The 22,320-nt window shown below is 39.5% G+C and overlaps 1 protein-coding gene across 2 annotated transcripts in view; it reads left to right on the top strand.

The window, feature by feature from the left end:
* The window catches only part of BRD3 (bromodomain containing 3), a 54,656-nt gene that overhangs the window by 9,248 nt on the left and 23,088 nt on the right, over positions 1 to 22,320 (top strand). For both annotated transcript variants that reach the window (XM_051980292.1, XM_051980293.1), the window contains 5 exons: positions 11,482 to 11,796; positions 12,965 to 13,102; positions 13,674 to 13,821; positions 15,373 to 15,587; positions 19,745 to 20,116. In XM_051980292.1, the coding sequence (XP_051836252.1) occupies positions 11,596 to 11,796; positions 12,965 to 13,102; positions 13,674 to 13,821; positions 15,373 to 15,587; positions 19,745 to 20,116 (1,074 nt within the window). In that variant the 5' untranslated portion in view covers positions 11,482 to 11,595. The remainder of the gene's footprint in view (positions 1 to 11,481; positions 11,797 to 12,964; positions 13,103 to 13,673; positions 13,822 to 15,372; positions 15,588 to 19,744; positions 20,117 to 22,320) is intronic.

The following is a 22,320-nucleotide window of genomic DNA, read 5'->3' as shown; positions in this document are numbered from 1 at the left end:
ACCAAGACTCTCAGGAGCAAGGATTTGCTTTCTTTAAATCCAGTTTCATGTGACTTGGAATGGCAGTTCCTTAGCAGTTAGGAGTCTTATGTATTTGGTGTATGGTCTGGGTCGCACCTAGCACACTATGAGCTTTCAATAAAGATTAGAGATTGTAGTAGTATTTGCCCCCTTGTAGATAATTTCAATGCTTGCTCCTAATTTTCCCCACCTTTTAAATGGGAAATAACCTTTATTCCTAAGAATAGCTTAGAAACAGTACAAAAAGCTCTGTAGACTTTTGATAGTGGTGGTAATGTCCAGCAGTAGGGTATCAAAGTGGGGAAAGCCCTAGTTTTGGAGTCAGAAAATCTGGCTCCCCATTTACAAACTTTGCTGACTCTGAATCAATGAATCACTCTTCTCTGAGCCTCAGTGTCCTTATCTGAAAAACTGAGCATGATAATATCAGCTCCATTTCCTTCACAGAGTGGTTAGTGGTAGAGATGAATGAAGTAATAGATTTTAAAATGCTTTTATAAACTCTATAAAGCACTACTCATGGCTTTGGTCTTGATGCTGGTAGTTAGTAGTAAAAAACTGCTCATAAAATGTAAGCAAGAAAGGATGCTCTTTAATACCAGAGAGAATTTATTACATGAAGGCTTGTAGAGATGTGGTATGGTACTAATTTTACAAATGGCAGATTCTCTCTGTAAAAATGAAACTGATTTTTAGTGTATTCTATGCAACCAAATGAGCCAGAGGATATGCTTTTGCTAGTAATGCTAGTAAATGCTTTAAATGCATTTTAGTAAATTAGCTAAATTAATTTAGTAAATAATGCTAGTAAAAATGCACAGGTCCTAAAGTTTCCATTTCTCATTTTCCCCAAGTTCATTAATTTTGAAATTGTTTTTCTGCTTTTTTTGGTTGTTATACTTCATTTATGATGTTTGAGTGTGTCGTATAGTTAAATATCTAGGTTTGCAGGTTGAAAGACACTTTAATGAAATCCATTTCCTCCATCCCCCAGTCCCTTGTGCTGGGTGCTTATCAGCTCCCAAAGAGTTATTGATTGGTCAAGAAAAATTGCTCTTTGAATCATAGAATGTTAAAGCAAGAAGGGACCTTAGAATATATGTTATAATAGCATAGAATGTAGCTTAAACTAGGAAAGTCAGAAAATGTAGAACTTATTAAAAAATATGTAGTTGAAAAGGACCATGTATCAGTCAGCTCTCATTTGACAGATGAGGAAACAGATTTGGGGCCAGAAATGGAACATGGGAATCCTGATAGCCCAGTGCTCTTTCTATTACTCCACACTGTTCTGTTTTATAGATACTATGATGAGGTTCCATCTAAGGAAAGGAACTTCTTGCCTGTGTTTGAGAAAATCTATCTCCAAACTCCAGAGTTTAAACTAATAAAATCAAGATTATTACAACAACATGGAGATGATTTTAGGTTGTCAGAATCTGCTCCAATTTATGGCATAAATGCATCTTCTGTATGTAGTTTTTAGTCCAATGAACTTTTTGGCATTTCAATGTATGCTTGTCTTGGATGATTTGGTTCCTAGAACTCAACTTTACAATTTGCCAGTTTTCAAGGTCTTGCTACAAGTCATCTACTTTCTGAGTTTTCCTTCATACTGTAGTGCTTTGTGATTTGTTTCAGTGTTTCATTTCTCAGCAATCTTCAGATTGTCTTGACCCAGATATGCATTGCCTGTTCACATTACCTCTTTTGTTCAGCTTCATATTTGGTGTTTCGTTGACCACTACTGTACTTTAAAACAGGGAAAGCAAAACCTAAGGAAGTGGAACCTGAGACAGATTTGGAAAGGGACACAGAGTAAACATCTTCCTCAGTTGTTTGTTTTTATTAATTTGTCTGCTTCTACTTTGTTACATTCTATGGATTTTCTGTAAGATTCTATTTCTATTCTTAATTTTGTGTATTTGTTTTTGTTAATGGTAATTAAATTTATATACACATTTAAAAATATACCATGTTAAAGGGACATGGTAAATTTTCAGTGATGTCTGAATTACTCTGAAAGGAAGATACTTTAAACGTACTTTTGGGCTTAATTTAAATAGTTTTACAAACAGAACTAGAAAGTGCAGTATCTGCTGAGTAAGACTACTCTGCTGTTGTACAAACATTCAGAACACAAAGCCTCATGAGTGAATGGGAGGCTTGTCCTATTTTATTTCAATAAGATTTTTGTGTCTGCAATAAATAGCTTTTGGAATAAAGTGGTTGCTGGGGTGTGTTGTGTGGTGAATGCCATACAGCTGACAGCTTGGGGAACAGATTTTTAAATGCTCCTTTACTATGAGAGGTTTAAGTAGGAAAATTAATTGGTGCTGCATTATATGTATCAAAAAAACCTTTAGGCTCCCATTATAGAAAATGGTTTCCAGTCCTGATGGGCTTAAAACTGTTGTGTTGACTATAATGGATGGGAAATGCCGAGCAACCAGTTCAAAACCTCTTTTTATATACCTTGACTTGTTCTAAATAGTGAAGCCTGAAAGGAAGATTAGGGGTACCAAATGTGGCTCATTCCTTTGAGGGGAAAGGGGAAAGGCTACTTAAGGATGTTTGTGAATTGGAGGACAAGCTCTTGATTTGGGAGATTGCATTTTTGTTTTTTTGTTTTTTTCCTAGTTGTTGTACTGTGGGGGATTTTTTCCTGGCAGCTCTAGGGACAGGCGCTGGTTCCCCACCCCACCAGATTTCTCTAGATACTGACTCTCAGTCTGGCTCTCATCCTCTCCCCTCCCCCACTGCCTCTTAATGGGAATCGTCTCCAGGAGACAGAGCTTCCTATAGCTATGACTGGATACAGGAGAAGGCCTCCTTCTGCCGCCGAACTAAGCCAGCTTAGGGAAACGAAAGGGAAGGAGGAGAATCTTGCTATTATGAAGTCCCCTTTCCCTCCTTATTGGAAAGATAAGCAAAGAGAAGATCCTTCATTGGGAAAAGATCTAGAGATTCCAGTATTTAAAGCTGGAAGGACCTTAGAGGTCATCTAGTCCAAATCCCTCATTTCAGACATTTATACTTGAGAATTAGAAATTTGCCCATTATCATATAGGTAGATTACTTCATGGCTGGGAATAGAGCCCAGTTGTTCAGGCTTTAAATCGAGTGTTTTTTTGTTCTTTTTTTTCCCCAAAAAATCAAGCCAACTGAGCAAGTGGCCCTGAAGACTATTCCGAGTGTTCTCCAGGAATTTTGGAAGCATACCACATCTCTGAAATTTATGTTTCTGACTCTTAGTTCTACTTGAGGATGAATGTACAGTCTTGCATAAAGTCTTTACCCATTCATTGAAAAAAGTATTGAATTTGGAGTCAGGAGAGTTAGTCTCAAATCCCAACTCTGATACTTAGCTGTACAATTCTTGTGCCTCTGGGCAAGTCACATAACTTCCTAGATCCTCAGTTCCCTCATCTGTAAAATGGAAATAGTGCTTGTTTTATATTCTTGCCCCAGGGAAAGTGCAAAGTGGTATAAGAGGAATGTTAACAGCAGTGAATTCAAATAGAACTATACTAATACTGTCACTGTGGATTAATAACTATTTCTTTGGGCTTTGTTTTCCTCAGCTATAAAATAAGTTGAACTAGAAAATTTTCCATCTCTCAATCTATGGTCCTGTGAGGAAAGCTCACTATAAACTTTGAAGTACTTCAGAAATGTGGGTGATTATTGTTATACCCCCTTGCGATTTAGGAAATTGTCCTCCATATTAGGATGCCATCATGTCAGTGTTGGAGTCACATCTATCTACACTGTGAGCTTTCTAAATAATTGGAGGATGGGAATTTGGCCAATAGTATAACCAGTCAATCAAGCACTTATTAAGCACCTATTATGTAGGCATTATACAGGGATGAAAGAGAAAAAAGAAACAGTCCTTAAAGAGCTTATCAGGGAGAACAACATCTAGACATAGAAGTATAAAAATAATATACACAAGATTTTTGGGTGGATGGATGATGTAGGAAGTCACCAACAGCTGGTAGCTGAGAAAAAGAGGAGGTCAGAAAAGGCCTCAAATAGGAAGTGGTATCTGATCTGTACTTGGAAGGAACCTAAGGATTTTAAAGGGTGGAGGTGAAGAGGAATGCTTGCACAAAGGAATGGCGACAGAAAAATAGAATGTGTTATATATATATGTGTGTGTGTGTGTGTGTGTGTGTATGTATGTATGTATATATGTATATATATATATGTATATATATACATATATATATAGAGAGAGAGAACAGCCAGTAGGCTAGTTTGTGTGTTTAGAGGGCTTGAAGGGAAGGAATGTATAAGGTTAGAAAGGTAGAAAGTGGCCAAGTTCTGAAAGACTTTAAATGCAAAACAGTATATTTTACTTGATGCTAGATATTATAGTCACTGAAGTTTATCGAGTAGGCTAGTGACATGGTCAGACGTGTGCTTTAGCAAAATCACTTTGGAAGCTGTTTGAGGTAGGGAATAGAGAGAGGAGAGAATGGGAACACAGAAACCAATTAGGCCATTGCAAGAGTCTAAATCTATAGTATAATAGAAAGAGGTATTCCATATTAATAATTGATGGTTTTGACCAGCTTTGTTCCATAGATAGGTGAGAAACTTTTGTGTTGCTCATCAGAGTTACTTCTGGAAAGGAGTATAGCAGCCAGCACAGCTTGGCTAGCCCATAGAAACAGATGGAAAGCAAAGTAAGACTGAGTAGCATTCTGGCAAAATAGCACTGAGTTTATGAGAAAACACAGCATAATCTTAATGACCACAAATAGCCACGACTTGAATTTCATATGTGTTCATTGCCTTTGTGGTCTTGTTGCAAATCAAATCTAAGTAAGGTTTTTTTCCAACTTATAATTTGTATTGCTAAAAAGCATCCCTGCATGTAAAAAAAAATGACCAGTCACCTAGTAGGTGCTTGTTAAATGTGCCATGGTCTTTGAGAGAGAAAGATGTGAAGTGATTTGAAGTCACTAAGATCTCAATTTTGTTTGGAAACAGTAGGATTGTTTTCAGATTCCTTTCACTTTGCCTCTTTTCCTGCCCCCTCAGGAATCCATTCCCCTCCCTCTCCACCCAATGGAAGACCCAGATGACAAATGATTGGTGTTATCCAATTGGGGGTTCTGTTCTGTGGTAGATTGCTTTTGTTAGGCTGCAGGAATCTACAATGGGTGACTCATTCAGTTTTTCTCTCCTGGCCTGCCCAGTCACTATATTTGGAGGCAATAACTTCCCTTGTGTCAATTTAACTCAACAGTGTACTTGCACACAGTGTATGTGTGTGTGTATATATGTGTGTGTGTGTATATATACACACACACATGCACAAAATCTATTATCTATTTTACTTTCTCAGACTCCAATTTCAAAGGGATTATCAGCAAAGTAATCAACCTCTGATGTAGATTGGGTAGGACTTAGATTTTTTTTTTTTTAATATTTAAATAGCTAGTCCCTGATCTGGTAATGCCATTTGCTGGGTCAGTGCTTGGCAGCATCAAACTAAGGGAAGGGAAAAGAGTGAGTCTGCCCATTGATTTGCAAGACCTTCTCAACCTAGATGGATAGATATCTTTTGAAAAGTTGGTTCTGTTGTGTACTGAGACAATGGTAGCATCATTGTCCATGGCCCTTGCCTTCCTGGCTTTTAAATTGACCCCACTTTCATTCCTCAGCCTAGTATAGAAATGTCCAGTTACCAAGACTGTTGCCATAATTAACCCTCTAATGAATTAGATTGGGGATATGAGTTCATAGATTCAGCTAGCTGTTCATTCATTTTTTTCAGCTAACTTTTGTGATGTGTCTACAATATGGCAATATACTATTCTAGCGACTAGAAGAGATAACACAGCTAAAATAAATGATCTGCCTTTGAAGGGCTTATAGTCTAGTGGGGGAGTTTAAGGCATGCACACAGATAACCAATTATTTTCCAATTTATATTATGTTTATCATAACCCTTTACTCAACTAGCAAGGATTGGAATTGATTTTTACTTCTCTGGAGAGGCTTAGTGTTTTTTTAACCATCTCTTCTGATATGCCCCATGTTAATACTTTTATGACCCATTGATATGAAGTCTTGTGAAAATATAAAAGATTCACAAGCCCTAGGAAACCTTCTGGACTTTGTTGCAAAAACAGTGAATTTGGAGTCAAAAGGCCTGGGTTGGAATCCCAAGTGTGCTACATAACTATTTGTGTCACTTGATTGTGCAAGTCATTGTCCCTTTAAGTTTAAGTTCTATGCCTTTCAAGGTTCCTTTCAACTCAGAACTACTATTCCTTGTTCCTAGGCATTTTTTCCCTTGCTCCCAAAAGCCTCCTTTCATTTCCTCCCTTCCCCAAGATATTTCCCTCCTCTTGGCTTGATGAGACTGTCGAGTGTTTCCTTTGGTCATTTTAGTAATACGGGAGAAGCCAAAAGAATTTTTAAAAATTGGGTATTGAGTGTTTGGATCCTTATAAGAGGTGCCTTTTTCCATTAGGTCTTACCAGAGAGGGGCTGGGAGGCGGTGGCTAGGGGATCTGGGCACCTGGGCATCTGTCCCTGGCAGTGCAGGTGTGTGCCAGTGACAAAGATAGCTTTTGTGTCAGACTTGTGGATTTTGTTACAACTCTCTCCTCACACGCACATCCTGAACGTAGCACGTCCTGAGCATGTAATAAGACCCTCACAGAGTCCCAGAGGAGTTGATGTTGGGTTAATTCCATGATAAACATTATTTTTGAAACACACACTAACTTGTATTAGCTAGCATTGCGTCCATTTTTGGCAAATGTGCAACACAAAACTGAAATGCTTCAATGCATTCTGTCTGTCTTTGGCAATTCTTTTTCTTCCACTAGTACTGATCTCCCAGGCTTCAAAGGCGGATTGAACAACAGCAGCAAAATCAGCAGAGCAGCATGGAGTGTGTCTGTCGTTGAATCCTCCTGTGTTTGGAGACTTGCACTCCATTCCTGCCCTTCCCCCTCCTCGGGCCTCCCATTGAGCCCACAGCTCTGCTCTGGGGCCTGAATTTCTTGGATTAACAGGAAGTCAGACTTCAATTACTTTGCACACATCTGTTCTTTTGTGTCATTGATATAAAGTATGTTGTAGTTTTTGTTTGTTTGTGTTTGGCAAAGGTCAAAGAGGGCTTTTTTTCTTCCCTTTGTCCTATTTGCAACATATTTTTAATCAAACCCATATGAAGGGAAGCAGCTACTCTTTAATTTCTACTCTTTGGTGGGAGTCAAGGATGCCTCTTAATTTTAGGGGCCAAGGTTTTCTCCTCAACCCTCATCAGTGAGCCCTGAATACTAGTTTTCAGTAATTGAGACTGCTTGTAGACTGTATAGTTGCCTCCCTCCCCTGCCCTCCCCCATCACCTTCCCAAAATGACAAATATGTTGAAAGGCTCTCTAAAGCATTGTTTCCCACAATGTGGTCCAGAGAATCCTAGAGATCTCTGAACTCCTTACAGAGGGTCTACAAACTTAAAATTAGTTTTTATTTCTAATAATGGCAAATATCTCAAAACAACCCATATAACGAACTCTTTGGACAGATCCCCAATAATTTTTAATTGTATAAAGTGATACTGAGAACAAAAATTTGAGAACTACTGCCCTAGAAAATGGGAGATGAGCTGAATGGCTTAAGATCCAGTCTTAACCCAAGAATTCTATGATTTGCCTGCAACCTGCGAAAGCCAGCACGTCCCTTTGGAATCATAGTCAGATGTGCTTTGAAACTTGTTTCCTGAAGTTGTTCCAAACATCCCAGGCTTTCCTCTTCTGCAGTTTGTTAAAAAGGTGAGAGGTATTGTGGGGAAGAAGTTGATGTTAAAAAGACTTAGTGATAGACCCAAGGCAGCATTGTAAATAGGAGAGTTAGGACTAGGAAGCCAAACATATTGCTTCCAGTCAACTGGCTTTTCTTTCTAGGATGCACTCTGCACGCCTCTTGGTAGACTAGGAAGAATGAAGGTCTGATCTTACTTTGATGAGTTAAGTCAGCATTGTTAATTTGGGAGGTGGAAAGAGTTAGAGCAAGGGGAGGAAATGAGAAAGAAAGAGAAGAGCTGCAGTTGTTGTTTGAGGAAGACCTTTGGCCTTTCTGACTATAGGTTTTTATAACAAGATCCCAGTTCTTATTTAAATGTCCCTTGCTTATTGTTGGATAAGTATGCCTCAGAAGACTTTTACTTTCTCTCTTCCCTTCTTTACTCTTTAGTTCCTTTCTTCTTTTAGCTTTACACTCTTGTTTTAACCTCCAGGCACCAAAGTAAGTGGGTTGTTTTCCTTAAGGGTGATTACACCTGGATATCTCACACAGTCCATCTCTTCTCCTACCCTTGGCTGACATTTAGTCAAACTGCAGATCTCTATGCTTTTCCTTTTTCTCTTGACTTATCCAATCTATCTGGTGTTTATACTTCCCCAACCTTTTAGCTAGCTTGAAGCCAAGGGAAGAGACCATGAGTATTCACATTTCTGTTCTTTGACCAGCAAGTAGTCCAGGGAAACTGATTCCCTGGAATAGCCACGGTCACTGGAAGAGATTCAGCAGCCAACTGTTGTCCCAAACATCTGCAGAAATACTTAGCCATTGGTAGCCATTGACCCTTTTTATTTTTTATTTTGTTAAATGTAGGAGACACTGGCAGGAGAGAAAGGAGATGGCTTATGGAGCCAAAGAAGGGGTCGTGTGAATGGGGGAAATGGAGGGGGGAGAAATGTTGGTCTTGGAGTCAGGAGATCTGGCTTTTGGATCCAAGCCCTGCTGTTGTTAACAAATTGGGTGACACAGAGCAAGACAAAACAAACAAACAAAAAACCTCTCAGAGCCTCACTTTTCTCATTCAGGGATAAGAATACTTATCCCCAATATGTTTGCTGTGAAGGAAACGCTTTGTAAATGTGGCATAATGAAGAGCCTTGGATTTGTAGTCAGCGTTTCAGTCTTTACTCGGCTACATGGGTGACTTTGGACAACAAAATGGACATCTTTCTGGTTCTGTTTCCTCATTTGTGAGATTGGGAGGGAGGGGGTTAGGCTACCACTAGATGACCTTTAAAAAACCTTTTTGGTTCTAGATCCCAGGACCTAGAACCTGGAGTTTAAAAATTTGAGGAGTCAAGTGGTTTTCTTCTTCCAACTGATGACTTTGTAACCTGGCAGAGAATTTAATTCCCTTCTGTCCATCTTCCAGTCAGAGATTTGTAGCCAGATACAAAGCTTGTGAAGTCAGTGCCTATGCAGAAGATGATAAAAATGATGAATGAAGATTTACATTTCCTTAATTTTAAAGAAGTAAAACAGGCAGAGGGCAGTTAGTCACATCAACCCAAAAACAGGAATCCAGTAGAGGGTGAATGAACCAGGTAGCCTCACTGGGTTCAGTTCAATTGGGAACTGGTAGAACTTTTTAGCTGTCTTTTATTTGAAATGAAGGGTCCAGACAGTCATGAAAGCAGTCTAATGACTACTGGAACCAACACAGACACACTGGACGTTGAACCAACAAAACATTTCTATTGCTTAATATTTATCTAAACTCCATACATAGCAAACCAAAACTTAGTCCTTGCTTATCTTAACATATTTACATAGATATGTATAATTTTCCCATATGTGTGCTTTTGGAGGCAGGAAGGAGGATGACTTATTTGAATGAAGTCAAGTTTTGGGGAAATGAGAAGTGTGCATTAGAGAAAATGTTAACTCTAATTCTACTAAGCTTTCTTGGAGTGATTAGAATTGAGCGTCCTTTGAAAAAGCTAAAAGAGGTAAAAAGGTTGTTTTGTGTAGATTTTAACCAGGTTTAGTGACTGTCCATGTAATAGAGCAGATTACTAATGAATCTGCCCTTGGCTTGGAAGTTGATGGTGAAACAGGTTTAACCTTATAGAATCTTCTGGAAATGGAAGAAATGTGTCTGATAGAGTATTTTCCCCATAAGTTCTTTGGATGATATAGATAGAAGAAAGTAAACCTGCAAATAGGGCAGTGACATATGGTTCCTTTTAAAATGTTTGTTTATTCAAAAAAGAGATGAGAGACGTTCAAGTTGAGACTTGGGGTAGGTAAAATCTGCATGGGACCAATGGAGAGACAAATCTAAGTTTAGTCATATCCATTGGCCAGATGAGTGAAGACAGTCCAGAGGGACTCCTTGGAATAGCTGCCTTGATTTCTTTCCCAGCCCCCCACAGAGATGGCTCCAGGCTCCCCGCCAGAAGCAAGGTCTGAGATTCCTTGCCCTCCAGGGAGCCAGTTTCCCAACTCTCCAACTAACAATTGGGTTACTGGTCAGCTAGTTTTGTTTTTCCCTTAGATTCTGCTTGAATTAGTCAATTGGTATTGTCCTGTGGAAGAGCAGCTTGGCCTTTATCAGGCCCCCTACATTTTCAGGATATGATGGCATTGTTCACAGAAATATAGACATTCAAGGGCTTTGTAGGTCACTGGACTCTTAAGTTTCTTAATGTTCAGATTTCCATTTAAGAAATGAATAATTATCTGCATAAAAGATGTGGAACTGAAATGGACAGGATGAATGGGGATCAGACGGCTATCTGCCTTCTCTGGGCCTCTCTCAGAGTGGATTCCTTTCCTAAAATCTGATTGGCTGAGTGATCACTCATGTCACAATCTCTTAACCATCACAAACCCCTTCTCCTTGGTTCTCGTGGTTACATTAGAATCCTAGTATATAAGGGAGGTGAAGCTCAGTTAGTCAGTTGCCTGTGTAGTACTGTGAATGTCTATATTTCTACTATAGCTCTGCCTGTATTTCATTGACTATGTAGATCGATTTTTTAATTTTCTACCTGTAAACATTTTTTTAAATTGCTACAATCAAGAAAGGTTTAGATATCAGTGGAAACCAATCATCTTCCAACAAGTAGGTAGCAGGGGGAGTTTTAACTTGGTGTCTAAGTGAGCATTAGTTAGAATGCACCAGGTAACAATATCTCCCAGAATGCTTCTGTACCACCTGCTGCCTAATCACCTTAATGCTGTTGCATTTTCACTCTCTCTCAATATCAGTGAGACATGTGACCTGGGAATATTTTATCTTTCATAAACACTTGTATTTCTTTGCACTCCTAATTTTCTTTTTAAGCCATCTTTTGAGAGAGGTCGCCACATGACAGATGAGGGTTGAAAAAAACAAACTTTACAGACAAATGGTGACTGGAATGTGCTCTAAGGTAACAAAGTTGCTAGGAGGCTGGGGGCTTTTTTTCTTTCTTTCTTTTTTTGTTTTTGTTTATTTTATTTTATTTTTTTTTGCTCTAGCCTGTCACATGGGTGAATTGACAGTCAGGCCCTTGAATGGATATGCTTACTGTCTGCTCCCAGGTCACATGAAGAATAGTGGCAGAGCCTCCCAAAGTCTTTAGAGATGTTAGTACTTGGTGTCTTCAGTTTGTTTCTTTGTCATTCTTCCTATTGATACAGGTTGCATGGTTGGGCCCTGGAAATGGGATGTCAATCCTATTCGGGGAGCATAAAGAAAGAAAGAGAATCTCCTAGCTGCTGCTGTGACAGTAAGTGAGATCGAGACTTCAGAAAATGTCGACAGTAACATCAGCGATTCCGGCTCCTCAGGGCCCTGTGAATCCACCCCCCCCAGAAGTCACCAATCCCAACAAGCCTGGGAGGAAGACCAATCAGCTGCAGTACATGCAGAATGTTGTGGTGAAAACTTTGTGGAAGCATCAGTTTGCTTGGCCCTTCTATCAACCAGTAGATGCAATTAAATTGAATTTACCTGTGAGTATGCTCTTCTTTATGCTTTGAGCTTTGATAATAGATATCTAGCTACCTACATCCTTCCAGAAAACTCCTGTTGCCAGCCTATTTAGGGGTCATCAGACCTGGAATGAGTAGGAGTGGCTTCAAGGTTCAGCTCTACAGCTTTGTGTGATCCTAGAGGAAAGTTATTTCATTTATCTGTTTCCTCACCTGTAAAATGGGGATGATGATAATCCCTTCTTTAGCTGTTTCATAGGGTTATTGTGAGGATCAGATGAGATAAGGAAATTATGTAAAACCCTGAATTTATAAGCCAGCTAATATCTCCCCTCCATTACTGATGCCCCACTATGGTTTGGAGGTAACCTTGGGTTTCCAAGGGTCATGATTGTGGCCTCTTGGCTCTGGAAGGTGCTATAGAGTTAAAAAGGATTCTAGCAGTTGGAAAGTCCTGGTTTTGAGTTTGTCGGTAACCTTGAGAACTGTCCTGGAGAATTTTGTGGGCCATAGAAACACCTTCTAAGACTATGTACTAAGTTTATTAGAGGGATTGCAGTTTGTATCAGTGGAGGGAATACTCACAGAACTACTGAAGTAATATGACTTCATTTTCCTGTAGAGGGTGCTTTGTTTGATATTTCATTTTAATGAACAAATTCATCCTGAGCCTTTAACTCTTAACATCCATAAAAAGCTGAGCTCTTAGATAAGGGCATCCCCAGTACATGGCATTTGCAAATCTACATACTATTTCTGATCTTGTTGTGTACCATGAGAGTTGTCTCCTTCTGATACTTATATAAATTAGGGTTCTTTTATGAAAAGGCACAGTTCATCTCTCCGATCTTGGTTTGTTTTTTTAAATTAGGCTCTCTGTCTTTCCATCACCTGTTACCAGAGAAAGCATCTTTTTTTCTTTATAAGGTTAAAAAGAGGATGGGACTTTTCCCCTAACATCAAGAGTTTTTAGACCTCGTTAGCATAATAGCTAGAGATAGAAGTGGACAGATGTTTCTATCTTCCTTAGTTTACTTAAAATCTCTGCCTTGTTTTAAATTAGTGATAAGAGTTACAAAAATTCTTGGATGTTGGCTTGTATGGAAGACCAAAAAACTGGTAAGAGAGCACAGTGGGCTTGTTTTAAAGGACTTATGAAGGACTTATACATTTAAAATCTTTCCCACAGGATTATCATAAAATAATTAAAAATCCAATGGACATGGGGACTATTAAGAAGAGACTGGAAAACAATTATTATTGGAGTGCGAGTGAATGTATGCAGGATTTCAACACAATGTTTACAAATTGTTATATTTATAACAAGGTAAAAGACTGGCTTTTTTTTTTTTTTTTTTAAAGTGGCAGCACTGTATGAGGAATACCAAGCCTTTGGCTTTATCTTTTGATGAGGGATAATTTACCCTTCCAAAGTGTCCTCTTGAAATGACATGAAATACCCACTTAGGAGTAACCACATTGCTTTATTCTGCTCCAATTTCTTGGTCTGAAGCTTTTTTGGTGTTGAAAGAGCAAGTATTTGGGTAAAGAGATACATCCCAGTGTTAACAGTGAATCAGAACCCAGATCAGAGAAAAACCCCTTTAATTCTAGCTCTTTAGGATTTGATTTGGTAATATCCAGAGTCATTACTTCCTTAGAGTCAACCTCTCAGGGTTGCCCTGAATGTATCTTGGCTCTATTTGCTATAAGCAGAACATGCTCTCCCTTAGACTGCTTGGGGGTACTGTTGTTTTGTTTTTCTAGTGCAGCTCTAGCACCATTATCCAATTTTTCCTCTCATCTGAACCTATCAAATTTTAGTTTTCAACAATAGTTGTTTCAGCACTGGTCTTCCTTCCAGTCACTGATGACCAGGCCTTGTTCTGTTTCTCCAGCCCACAGATGATATAGTCCTCATGGCCCAAGCCCTAGAGAAAATTTTTCTGCAGAAGGTAGCCCAGATGCCCCAAGAGGAAGTGGAATTATTACCACCAGCTCCTAAGGGCAAAGGTCGAAAACCAGCAGCGGGAGCACAGAGTGCAGGTAACTGTGGGATGTGGAGTTGATAACACCTGGCTTTTCTTTTTTTTTTTTTTAAGGTTGAGACAAAGAAATGAACATATCCTACTGTTCCTGAAGTAGTCTCACAATGACAGTGATCCTTTTTTTAAATGTGTTCTCTTTGGCCTCATGCTGCCTATTTGTGGAATAGATCATGGCTGCTACAGAACAAGCAAGACACCCTATATATATACCATCAGCACAGTACCCTGTCCATACTTGGCTAATAGTGAATGAAAAGGAATGAATGTATGAATCAGTTTGTTCAGTTAACATATCTTAGTGATTTGGATTCCCTCTCATATAGGGATATGTTCTTTATTTTTTTTTTTAATACAGGTATTTTGATGAATGGAATACACCATCCTCCAGGGTCCTGGGGAAGGAAGAGAGGGATTGTGAGCAGTAGCATGGCACAGTGCAGTGGGTGCTAAAACTTTTTAGTGTTGGAACTCCTTTACATTTTAAAACTAAGGAACACCACCCCCACCCCCCGCTCCCATAGCAAGAATTTTTGTTTTTATGGGTTATATCAATATTTTATTGTACTAGAAATTATAGTATCTTACTATTAAATGGTCTTGAGCTTAAAGAACCTATGAAAGGGTCTCAGAGATCCCAAGAGCTCCAAGATCAGGCTTGAAGGAACCACTGGTGTGGTTGAAAGAATACTGTATCTGAAGTTAGGAGGACCTGGTTCTGAATCCTCTTGTGGACCAGTCAGATTCTCTTAAGCCTCAGTTTCTTTATCTGAAAAGAATAATAATAAGAGGATTATATTTTAGGCAAATAGTTTTGCTAACTGTGTAAAGCACTTAAAAAATCCCCAAACCTATATCCTGAATTTGGTGTTAGAAGTGTTAGAAATGAAAGGTACTGTCTCTTCTTAGTCATCTTATATTGGCCAACAGTGTTGAAGGGAGGAGGGAAGAAGTACAGAAGCTTTGTTAATAGATGAGCCTTGGGCAGTGATCTGTGCCTTGGTGGTCCTGGGTGATTTATGAACTAAGACACCAAGTGAATTGACACTGAGAAGAGATCCCTGCTTGGTAAGAGTTTGACTGTGCTGCTGTCATCCAGGTCATGGCAGGGTTCACCAGCTTAGGATTTGCATAAACTAGTGATTTCATTGAAAAGATGCAGAGATAATTCATTCCTTCTAATCTATTGTGAAGTTTATAACCATGCTCATTCATTTGCTTGGCACGTCATTATTGAGCACCTTCTGCATGCAAAGAAAAGCACTGTGTTGTTTGGAGTATGACTTTTTCCTTTTCTCTATGAGCTGACAGACTTTGAGGAAATAAAAGAGCACAGTAATTACAAAAAAAAAATGCACAATTCTCAGTGTATAAAGGCCATGTGAGTAGTACAGACAAGACTTTTAAAAATGCAGAGGAGGGGACAGTTCACTTCTGACTAGGGTGATTCACAAAGCTTTATGGAGGTTGTCAGTTTGGCTCCTAATTTGATTTGGTTGTGGGAGGAGAGCAGATATCAGATGGATTTATCTTTCTTCATCTTACTTTCAAGGAGCACAGCAAGCGGCAGCCGTGTCCTCTGTTTCCCCACCGACTCCCTTTCAGAATGTACCTCCTGCTGTCTCCCAGACGCCAGTGATTGCAGCAACTCCAGTGCCAACCATCACTGCAAATGTCCCATCTGTCACGGTCCCTTCCACTGTGGCCCCACCTCCTCCTGCCACTCCCATCATGCCCGTGGTTCCACCTACACCACCCGTAGTAAAGGTAAGCAAAAAAAGTCTCCCTTCTCAAGTCCCCAGGCTGTAAGTTGTGAAGAGATTTTGAGTAGATTCCACGGTGCAGTACCCTATGTGCCCTATAGGCATTTAGAGGTGGCCAGGCTTGGCAGGGAAGAATTACCAAACTCTATCTCTAGCTCAGACTTGAAAGCCTTGGATAATCTCACATGAATTGGCAATGTTGTCTGGTTTGGTTTTTTTTCTCTCTGCCAGAAAAAAATGTGCCATTGATATTAGAATCTGCCAGAGTAGGAGGATTGATTATTTCAGACTCTCAGATAAAATCAACTCACTAAAATTTCTTCTGGCACGGACATGTTTGCCAGCCCTTCCCATATTTAATCAGAGTTATAGTATGTCTTATAAATGGGGATGAGGAGTAGCACCATGAAGAATGCCTCATTGAGTTTTGAATACTTGTTTCATTTTAATTAAATTTTTTTTTTTTATTGCAGCCTGATGTTTTTCAGGGTTAGTCTGATTTTATTTTATTCTATTCTATTCTAGCACATAGTCTCTCTTAATTTGCCTGATGGGAAAACTACTTGTTGTGCTTTGGATGAAAACTAGAATTTTGTTTTTTGATTTGGGCTCATCAGTTGTCTTAAATTTGTATTGAGTGATGAACAACTTCATGGATTGCTGATTTGACCCAATGAAGGCTTTATATACCACCTTATGTAAAGTAGATGGCGAAAAAAAATAAAATAAAGTAGATGGCGATATGAACAGGTTGTCACGTGCAGTATGTAGCCTTTGTAAAAGGGAGGATTCATTTAGGGGAGCAGGGAAGATGATCAATCCAGTGCTATCTTCACTTGTATTACAAAAGGACCATTTTTAATTTAACAGTATCAATTAATTGACAAGTATTTATTAAATACTAAGAGATACAAAAGAAGGCAAAGACAGCCCTTGCTCTCAAGAAACTTTGTCTAATTTGGGGAGACAGCATGTAAATAAATAGTCCCATACAGGATTTGAGCAGAGATGGAAATTGAGTTCAGAGAAGAAGGTACTATTTGAGGTGGGAGTAGTGGGGAGGAAAAAGGGATACAGTGAAAAGAGTACTGAAAGGGATATAATGAAAAGAGTGCTGAACTTGGACACCTAAAACCTGAACTGAAGGTCCTGTTTGTGCTGCTTATCACCTTGGGATATCTTGGGGGGAGGTTCCTTGCTAGAGGGCTGAAACTCTCGAGTTTATGCACTGAGGTCCGGACAACTGAGCACTTAAGGCTAATTACCAATTTGACAATACTCTATAAGCGTATATTTGGAAAATGGCCCTTCCCATTATCCTGTGGTGGCTCGATAATTGGTGTATACAGAGAATTGTAGAGGGACTAGGAGGGTGAAGTAAGATTAGCCAGGGTCACTTTGACAGTAGACAAGGAAGAAGAAGGTCATGGAGATTCTGCGTCCATCCAATTCTAAAGTCCATCTACCTCTAAAAACCAAGAATAAAGACCAAGGACTTTTGCTTATCCTGACTCTGGCTGATTCTAGGGTATTCAGGGTACTAACATGGTCATCACATTCCTTCATCTTCCTGAACACATTTTCCTCATCTATAAAACAGGGATAATAATTAATTTACATGCTTTTAGAATGCTTGCCCCATAAAAATCTTGTAAACAATATTATTATTTGTTTTCATTATTATTTTGGACTAGATCTGTGATTTCATCTATCTAGGGAACTCCTGGTAAGGAAATTCCCTTCACTGATGTATATTGATAACTTTGCAACATATAGAATTCTTATAGAACTGGCCAGGTACTGAGAGGCTGGTTAAATGCTTTCTCCAGAGTTACAGAACCCCAGTATAGGTTAGAGTTGGCTCTGAAACTAGGTCTTTTTTACTTCTTGTTCGGGTCTCCAATCATATTACATAGCGGCAAGCATTATTATATCCCTTTTTACAGATGAGAAGACTCAATCTTAAATGAAATGTCTTGTCCAAAAGCTATCTGTTACTTAAGTGTGAGCTCCAGGACCCAACCCCATGACTGCTAACTCCAAATTCAAGTCTTTTTCTCCTATATCATTTTGTTAATAATAATAACATATGTACTGCCTTCCTTGTGTCATTGCCTTGACATGATACTACAGTAAGGCACTATAAAAGGGTAAACAAATATCCTCCTCCTCTTCATTATCAGTGTTAACAATTGCTTCTAGTAATAATGCAACTCAATTCAACACTCATTTACTAACACCTAGTTGTGCTTGGCTTACAGTTTAATAAATATTTAGGTTCAGGTCAAAATGAATGTGCTGACGTGGTGCCAAAGGGTTGGGGGCTATGAAGAAGCAGAAAGAAATCTTTGGCTTTTGAGAGCTTCCTAAAATGGTGTAGAGATATACTTATTGAGATTCTCTCTAGCCCCCAAGTCCAGTACCCATACTATTATAGATTTAGAGTTACAGGCCCAGAGAAGTTAAATGACTTATTCAAGATCACAGATAAGTTTCAGTCAGGCACATTAGACCCCAGGCTCCTCCTCAAAACACAGCTTCTCATTTTACATAGATGTCTCAATTTTTAAACTAAACTAAAATTCCTTGAGGGCAGAAAGTTCCTCGAGATATCCATATAACACAGTATTCTGTATATGAGAGGTGACTATTCATTCAATAAATATGCAATAAGCATTTCTTTATGCATCAGGACCCTGGGCTAAATAGTAATGACTGCTAAGTGATGAGGTATATAGTGCACTCGACTTAAAATCAGAAAGATGAATCTTTGAGTTCAAAATGCAGCTCAGATACTTGTATGTCCCTAGGCAAATCACTAAATCCTGGTTGTCTTAGTTCCTAATCTTTAAAATGAGCTGGCAAAGAAATGGCAAAAAAGTATCTTTGCCAAGAAAACTTCATAGGGGGTCTCGGAGTCAGATACAGCATTAAGCTTTATATAATACTTTACATCCATGAGAGAGTCCACAATCATTGTGGACTCTGCCCTTATGGAGTACATAGTGGAGCTGAGAACTCTTGAGCCCCGAGTAGCTGTGCAATCATGGGCTCTGTTTTCTAGGAGAGATCCAGGTATTCCAATGTCGCTTTTACAAAGTGAGCTGCTTTCTTGTATTCTTTGTGACATTGCATCCTGCATTGCTTTTTACCCAGCAAGTGATCATTCTTGTTTCTGCTGAATTAGTTGATAAAAAAAAAAAAAAATGGTGTAGTGGAAAGAGTGCTGGCTTTGGAGTTGGGGAACTGCATTTCAGTCTCAGCTTTGCCTTTAATACCTATGGGATGTTTAGATAAATCTCTTAATGAAAAAGCATTTATCAAACACTTATGTGTGTTGATCGCCCTGCTAATCTGGACAGTCCCTGATTTTGAGGAGTTCGTATTGTAATTGAGAGAGAAGGTATAAATTTAAGACAGATGGAAAAAGCCATCTTAGAAAGCATCTCTTTGAGGATTTTCACAGTATTTGAGAAGCTTGCCCTTGTCCATATGCTGGTGGCTGAATAGGTCAGCCTTGCTCTCTCTTCAAGTGACCATGTTGACTTGTTTAGAATCTTAACAGCACAATGGAGAGAGCAGATCTCACAGGAAGCACTGTTGGTAGGTGACTGTCTACTCATCCAAGTGGTTTAAGTAAGCATATCTGCCCTGTAGACCAGGGGCCTCACTGACTTAGTCCACTAGCATTGGGGGGAGGAGAGTATGCTTACATTTTAACATCTGCAAAATAAGGGGTTTAAGTTAGATAACTAACTAGTGACATTAGAGCCCTGCCTCCTTTAACCCTCAGTTTTGTATTAGAATTCTTAGGTCAGATTCTTTTCTGCTAGAATGAAGTTTAACAACTACTAATGATCAAGGCAAGCAGCTGTTGAAGCATCTAATTCAGTGGAGGTCTAGGAAGGAAATGGGGTCTGGTCATTTCAAAGAACCTTGATGCTGGACACTGTTCCCCCCCTCATAACATGGGGATAATGGAGAACAAAAAGCCCTTTTACATCCTGAGCCCATAGGTTCTAAATTAATGTGAATTGTTATTAGCAATATATTTTAGATAATCTTGAAGATCCTTTCTGTCTGTGATCCTGTGACCATTGTTATATAGGTAATAGTTGTTACTGTTATTCACAAATCCTTCCCTTCTCCTCTTTGTTTCAGAAAAAGGGAGTGAAGAGAAAAGCAGATACGACCACGCCGACAACCTCAGCAATCACCGCCAGCCGGAGTGAGTCGCCCACCCCGCTGTCAGACCCTAAGCAGGCCAAGGTGGTTGCCCGACGAGAGAGTGGAGGCAGACCCATTAAACCACCAAAGAAAGATCTGGAAGATGGGGAGGTCCCCCAACATGCGGGGAAGAAGGGCAAACTCTCCGAGCACCTCAAGTACTGTGACAGCATCCTCAAAGAGATGCTTTCTAAGAAACATGCTGCCTACGCCTGGCCGTTTTACAAGCCTGTGGATGCAGAGGCTTTGGAACTCCATGATTATCACGATATTATCAAACACCCTATGGATCTCAGTACTGTTAAAGTATGTGCCACGTCTAACGTGTGTCTAACCCATTGGAGCTTTCTCTGACCTTTTAGGCAGCTCCATGGGGTGGGTCAGTTTTAGGCAAGGGGATCTTGAAACCTCCCAAAGATCTCTGCACAAAAGATTGCTTTAGGCCTCTTGGGGCTGGAAGGGACCACTGACAGTCCATTCCCTTGTACCCAAACCATACTGGGCGGTTGGTTGGTAATCTTGTTCCCCAACAACCCCATTCTTTGAAACTGTCGAACCCTATTTCCTTCTTGAGACCTCAGCTGAATAAGCTGCTTTGACAGCTTCTTGCCCTGATCGTCGGCTGTTGTTATACTTCATGCCGGCAGGAAAGAATATGGCCTAAGAATTACAATACAAGACCAAGGGTTCAAGCATGCAGGGCGCTAGTGTCACTGGTTGGCTGTGTGACACAGAACACTGTCTCAGTCTCCCCCCTTGTAACTGGGATAATTGAGAACAAAAAGCCCTTTGACTTCCTGAGCCCACAGGTGCTAAGTTAATGTGAATTATTATTAACACATATTAACCATATATAGTTGCCACCTTCTGCCTAACTTAGTGACTTACCTCTTCTTGTCAAAGGGTCAGCTGTCTTCAGGCTTCTGGGTGGGGTCCTTGTTCAGAAAGTTGAGTTCCGAAATCGAGAGTTGCTTTGTTCTAAGTACACCTACTTAGTACACTGTACTTAACCTCACAGATCTTCTGCTTATAGATCCACCAGACCTGCCTTTCTGGTCACTATTGGTGTCCTGAACAAACCAGTGGTGGTCATGTGGAGACAGGGTAGGGAGGTGCACGCAGGCCCCTCGTGGCGTCTATCTTCCATTTTTCCTGGTGAAACGGGGGTCCTTTTTTGTTCAATCTTTTTTTTTTACCCCCTGAAAATGACATTAAGGGCTATAAATTTTTTAGGGTTGAGTAGAGTTGTCTAATCAGAGAACAGGAATGAGTCTGTATTTTTGAAATAGGGAAGTAAAAATAAAGAAAAAACTGGATGAATACAGAGGTTAAGACCTCTTGGCTCAAACTTGGATTTTGAATTTCTTACTTTATTCTTGGTTGATCTTCACAGAGTTTGAGCCATCTGTGACCTTGCTCGTTGACATAAATCTTTATTTTTTTTCTCCCCTTCCTCCTGAGCTTTGGCTAGAACAACACATGAGTTTCTCATTGAGAACTTTTGTCCCCTGCAGCATTTCAATTCCAACAGATCTCTTTCTAAGCTTCAGCCTAAATCCGACTCTGTTTTTGTTGCTTACATTCTGAAGAATGCCATTGGCAATTGGGGTACTCAGTGGCCCATTTCATGTGACCTTTTGTGAGCAGCTCTGGTGTGGTTGCCTGAGCTCTGCTCTTTACGGAGGGAGAGTCATTGTCTGTCTTGCTGACCATAAGGCCTAAATCTTAATTTTAGGCCTTTGTAGGTCAGACTTATTTGACAGTAACTGCAACTTGAACAGTATTTTATCTTCCTGATGGTGCTTCTCAGTTCCTCAGCACGTATCTTAATTCCTGTAAGTTCTAACTATGGCTTCTCCAAAATAGAGGCAGACCATATCTAATGGCTTATTATGCCTTTGGGGGGGAGAGTGGACATGGAGTATGCAATTACTATCTAGGTTGCTTTGGAGTGGGGTTTTAATGTAATAGAGGAATAGGTTCACTTGTGGCATATCAAATTCCATATTATACTGAATTTCTATATATGGAGTCAACATTTTCAGGCTCTCTTATAAGGTTGGTCTTGGTTCCAAATTATGTTGCAATTGTGTGATACTTAATCATTGTCTTTAGAGCTTGTTTTGTTCCATAGATGAAGCCCTAGGTTCCGCCTACCTCGTGACTTAGGATAGTTAACAAATAGGTTAATATTAGAATTTGAACATTCCCAAATTGCCTTTTTTAAAATTTTATTCCCAAATCTCTACTCTGCTACTGACTTTGTGTAAGCTGTTTGATTATCTGGGCCCTGATTTTTTTGTATCTGTAAGATAAAGACATTTTCTGTCTTCTCTCCATACATCAGAGATGTGAAAAGGGTGAATGAAATGATCACTGAATCAGAGGGATTTAGAGAGTTCATAGCTGACTCCATTACTTGACAAATGGTGAGACTATGGTCTAAATTTGAGAAATGACTGGCCCTAATTCATATAGCTGGTGAATGGTAGAGTGAGGATCAGAAATCA

The sequence above is a fragment of the Antechinus flavipes genome, chromosome 2, assembly GCF_016432865.1.
Source record: "Antechinus flavipes isolate AdamAnt ecotype Samford, QLD, Australia chromosome 2, AdamAnt_v2, whole genome shotgun sequence".
NCBI lineage: Eukaryota > Metazoa > Chordata > Mammalia > Dasyuromorphia > Dasyuridae > Antechinus > Antechinus flavipes.
This window is presented reverse-complemented; position numbering and strand designations above follow the sequence as displayed.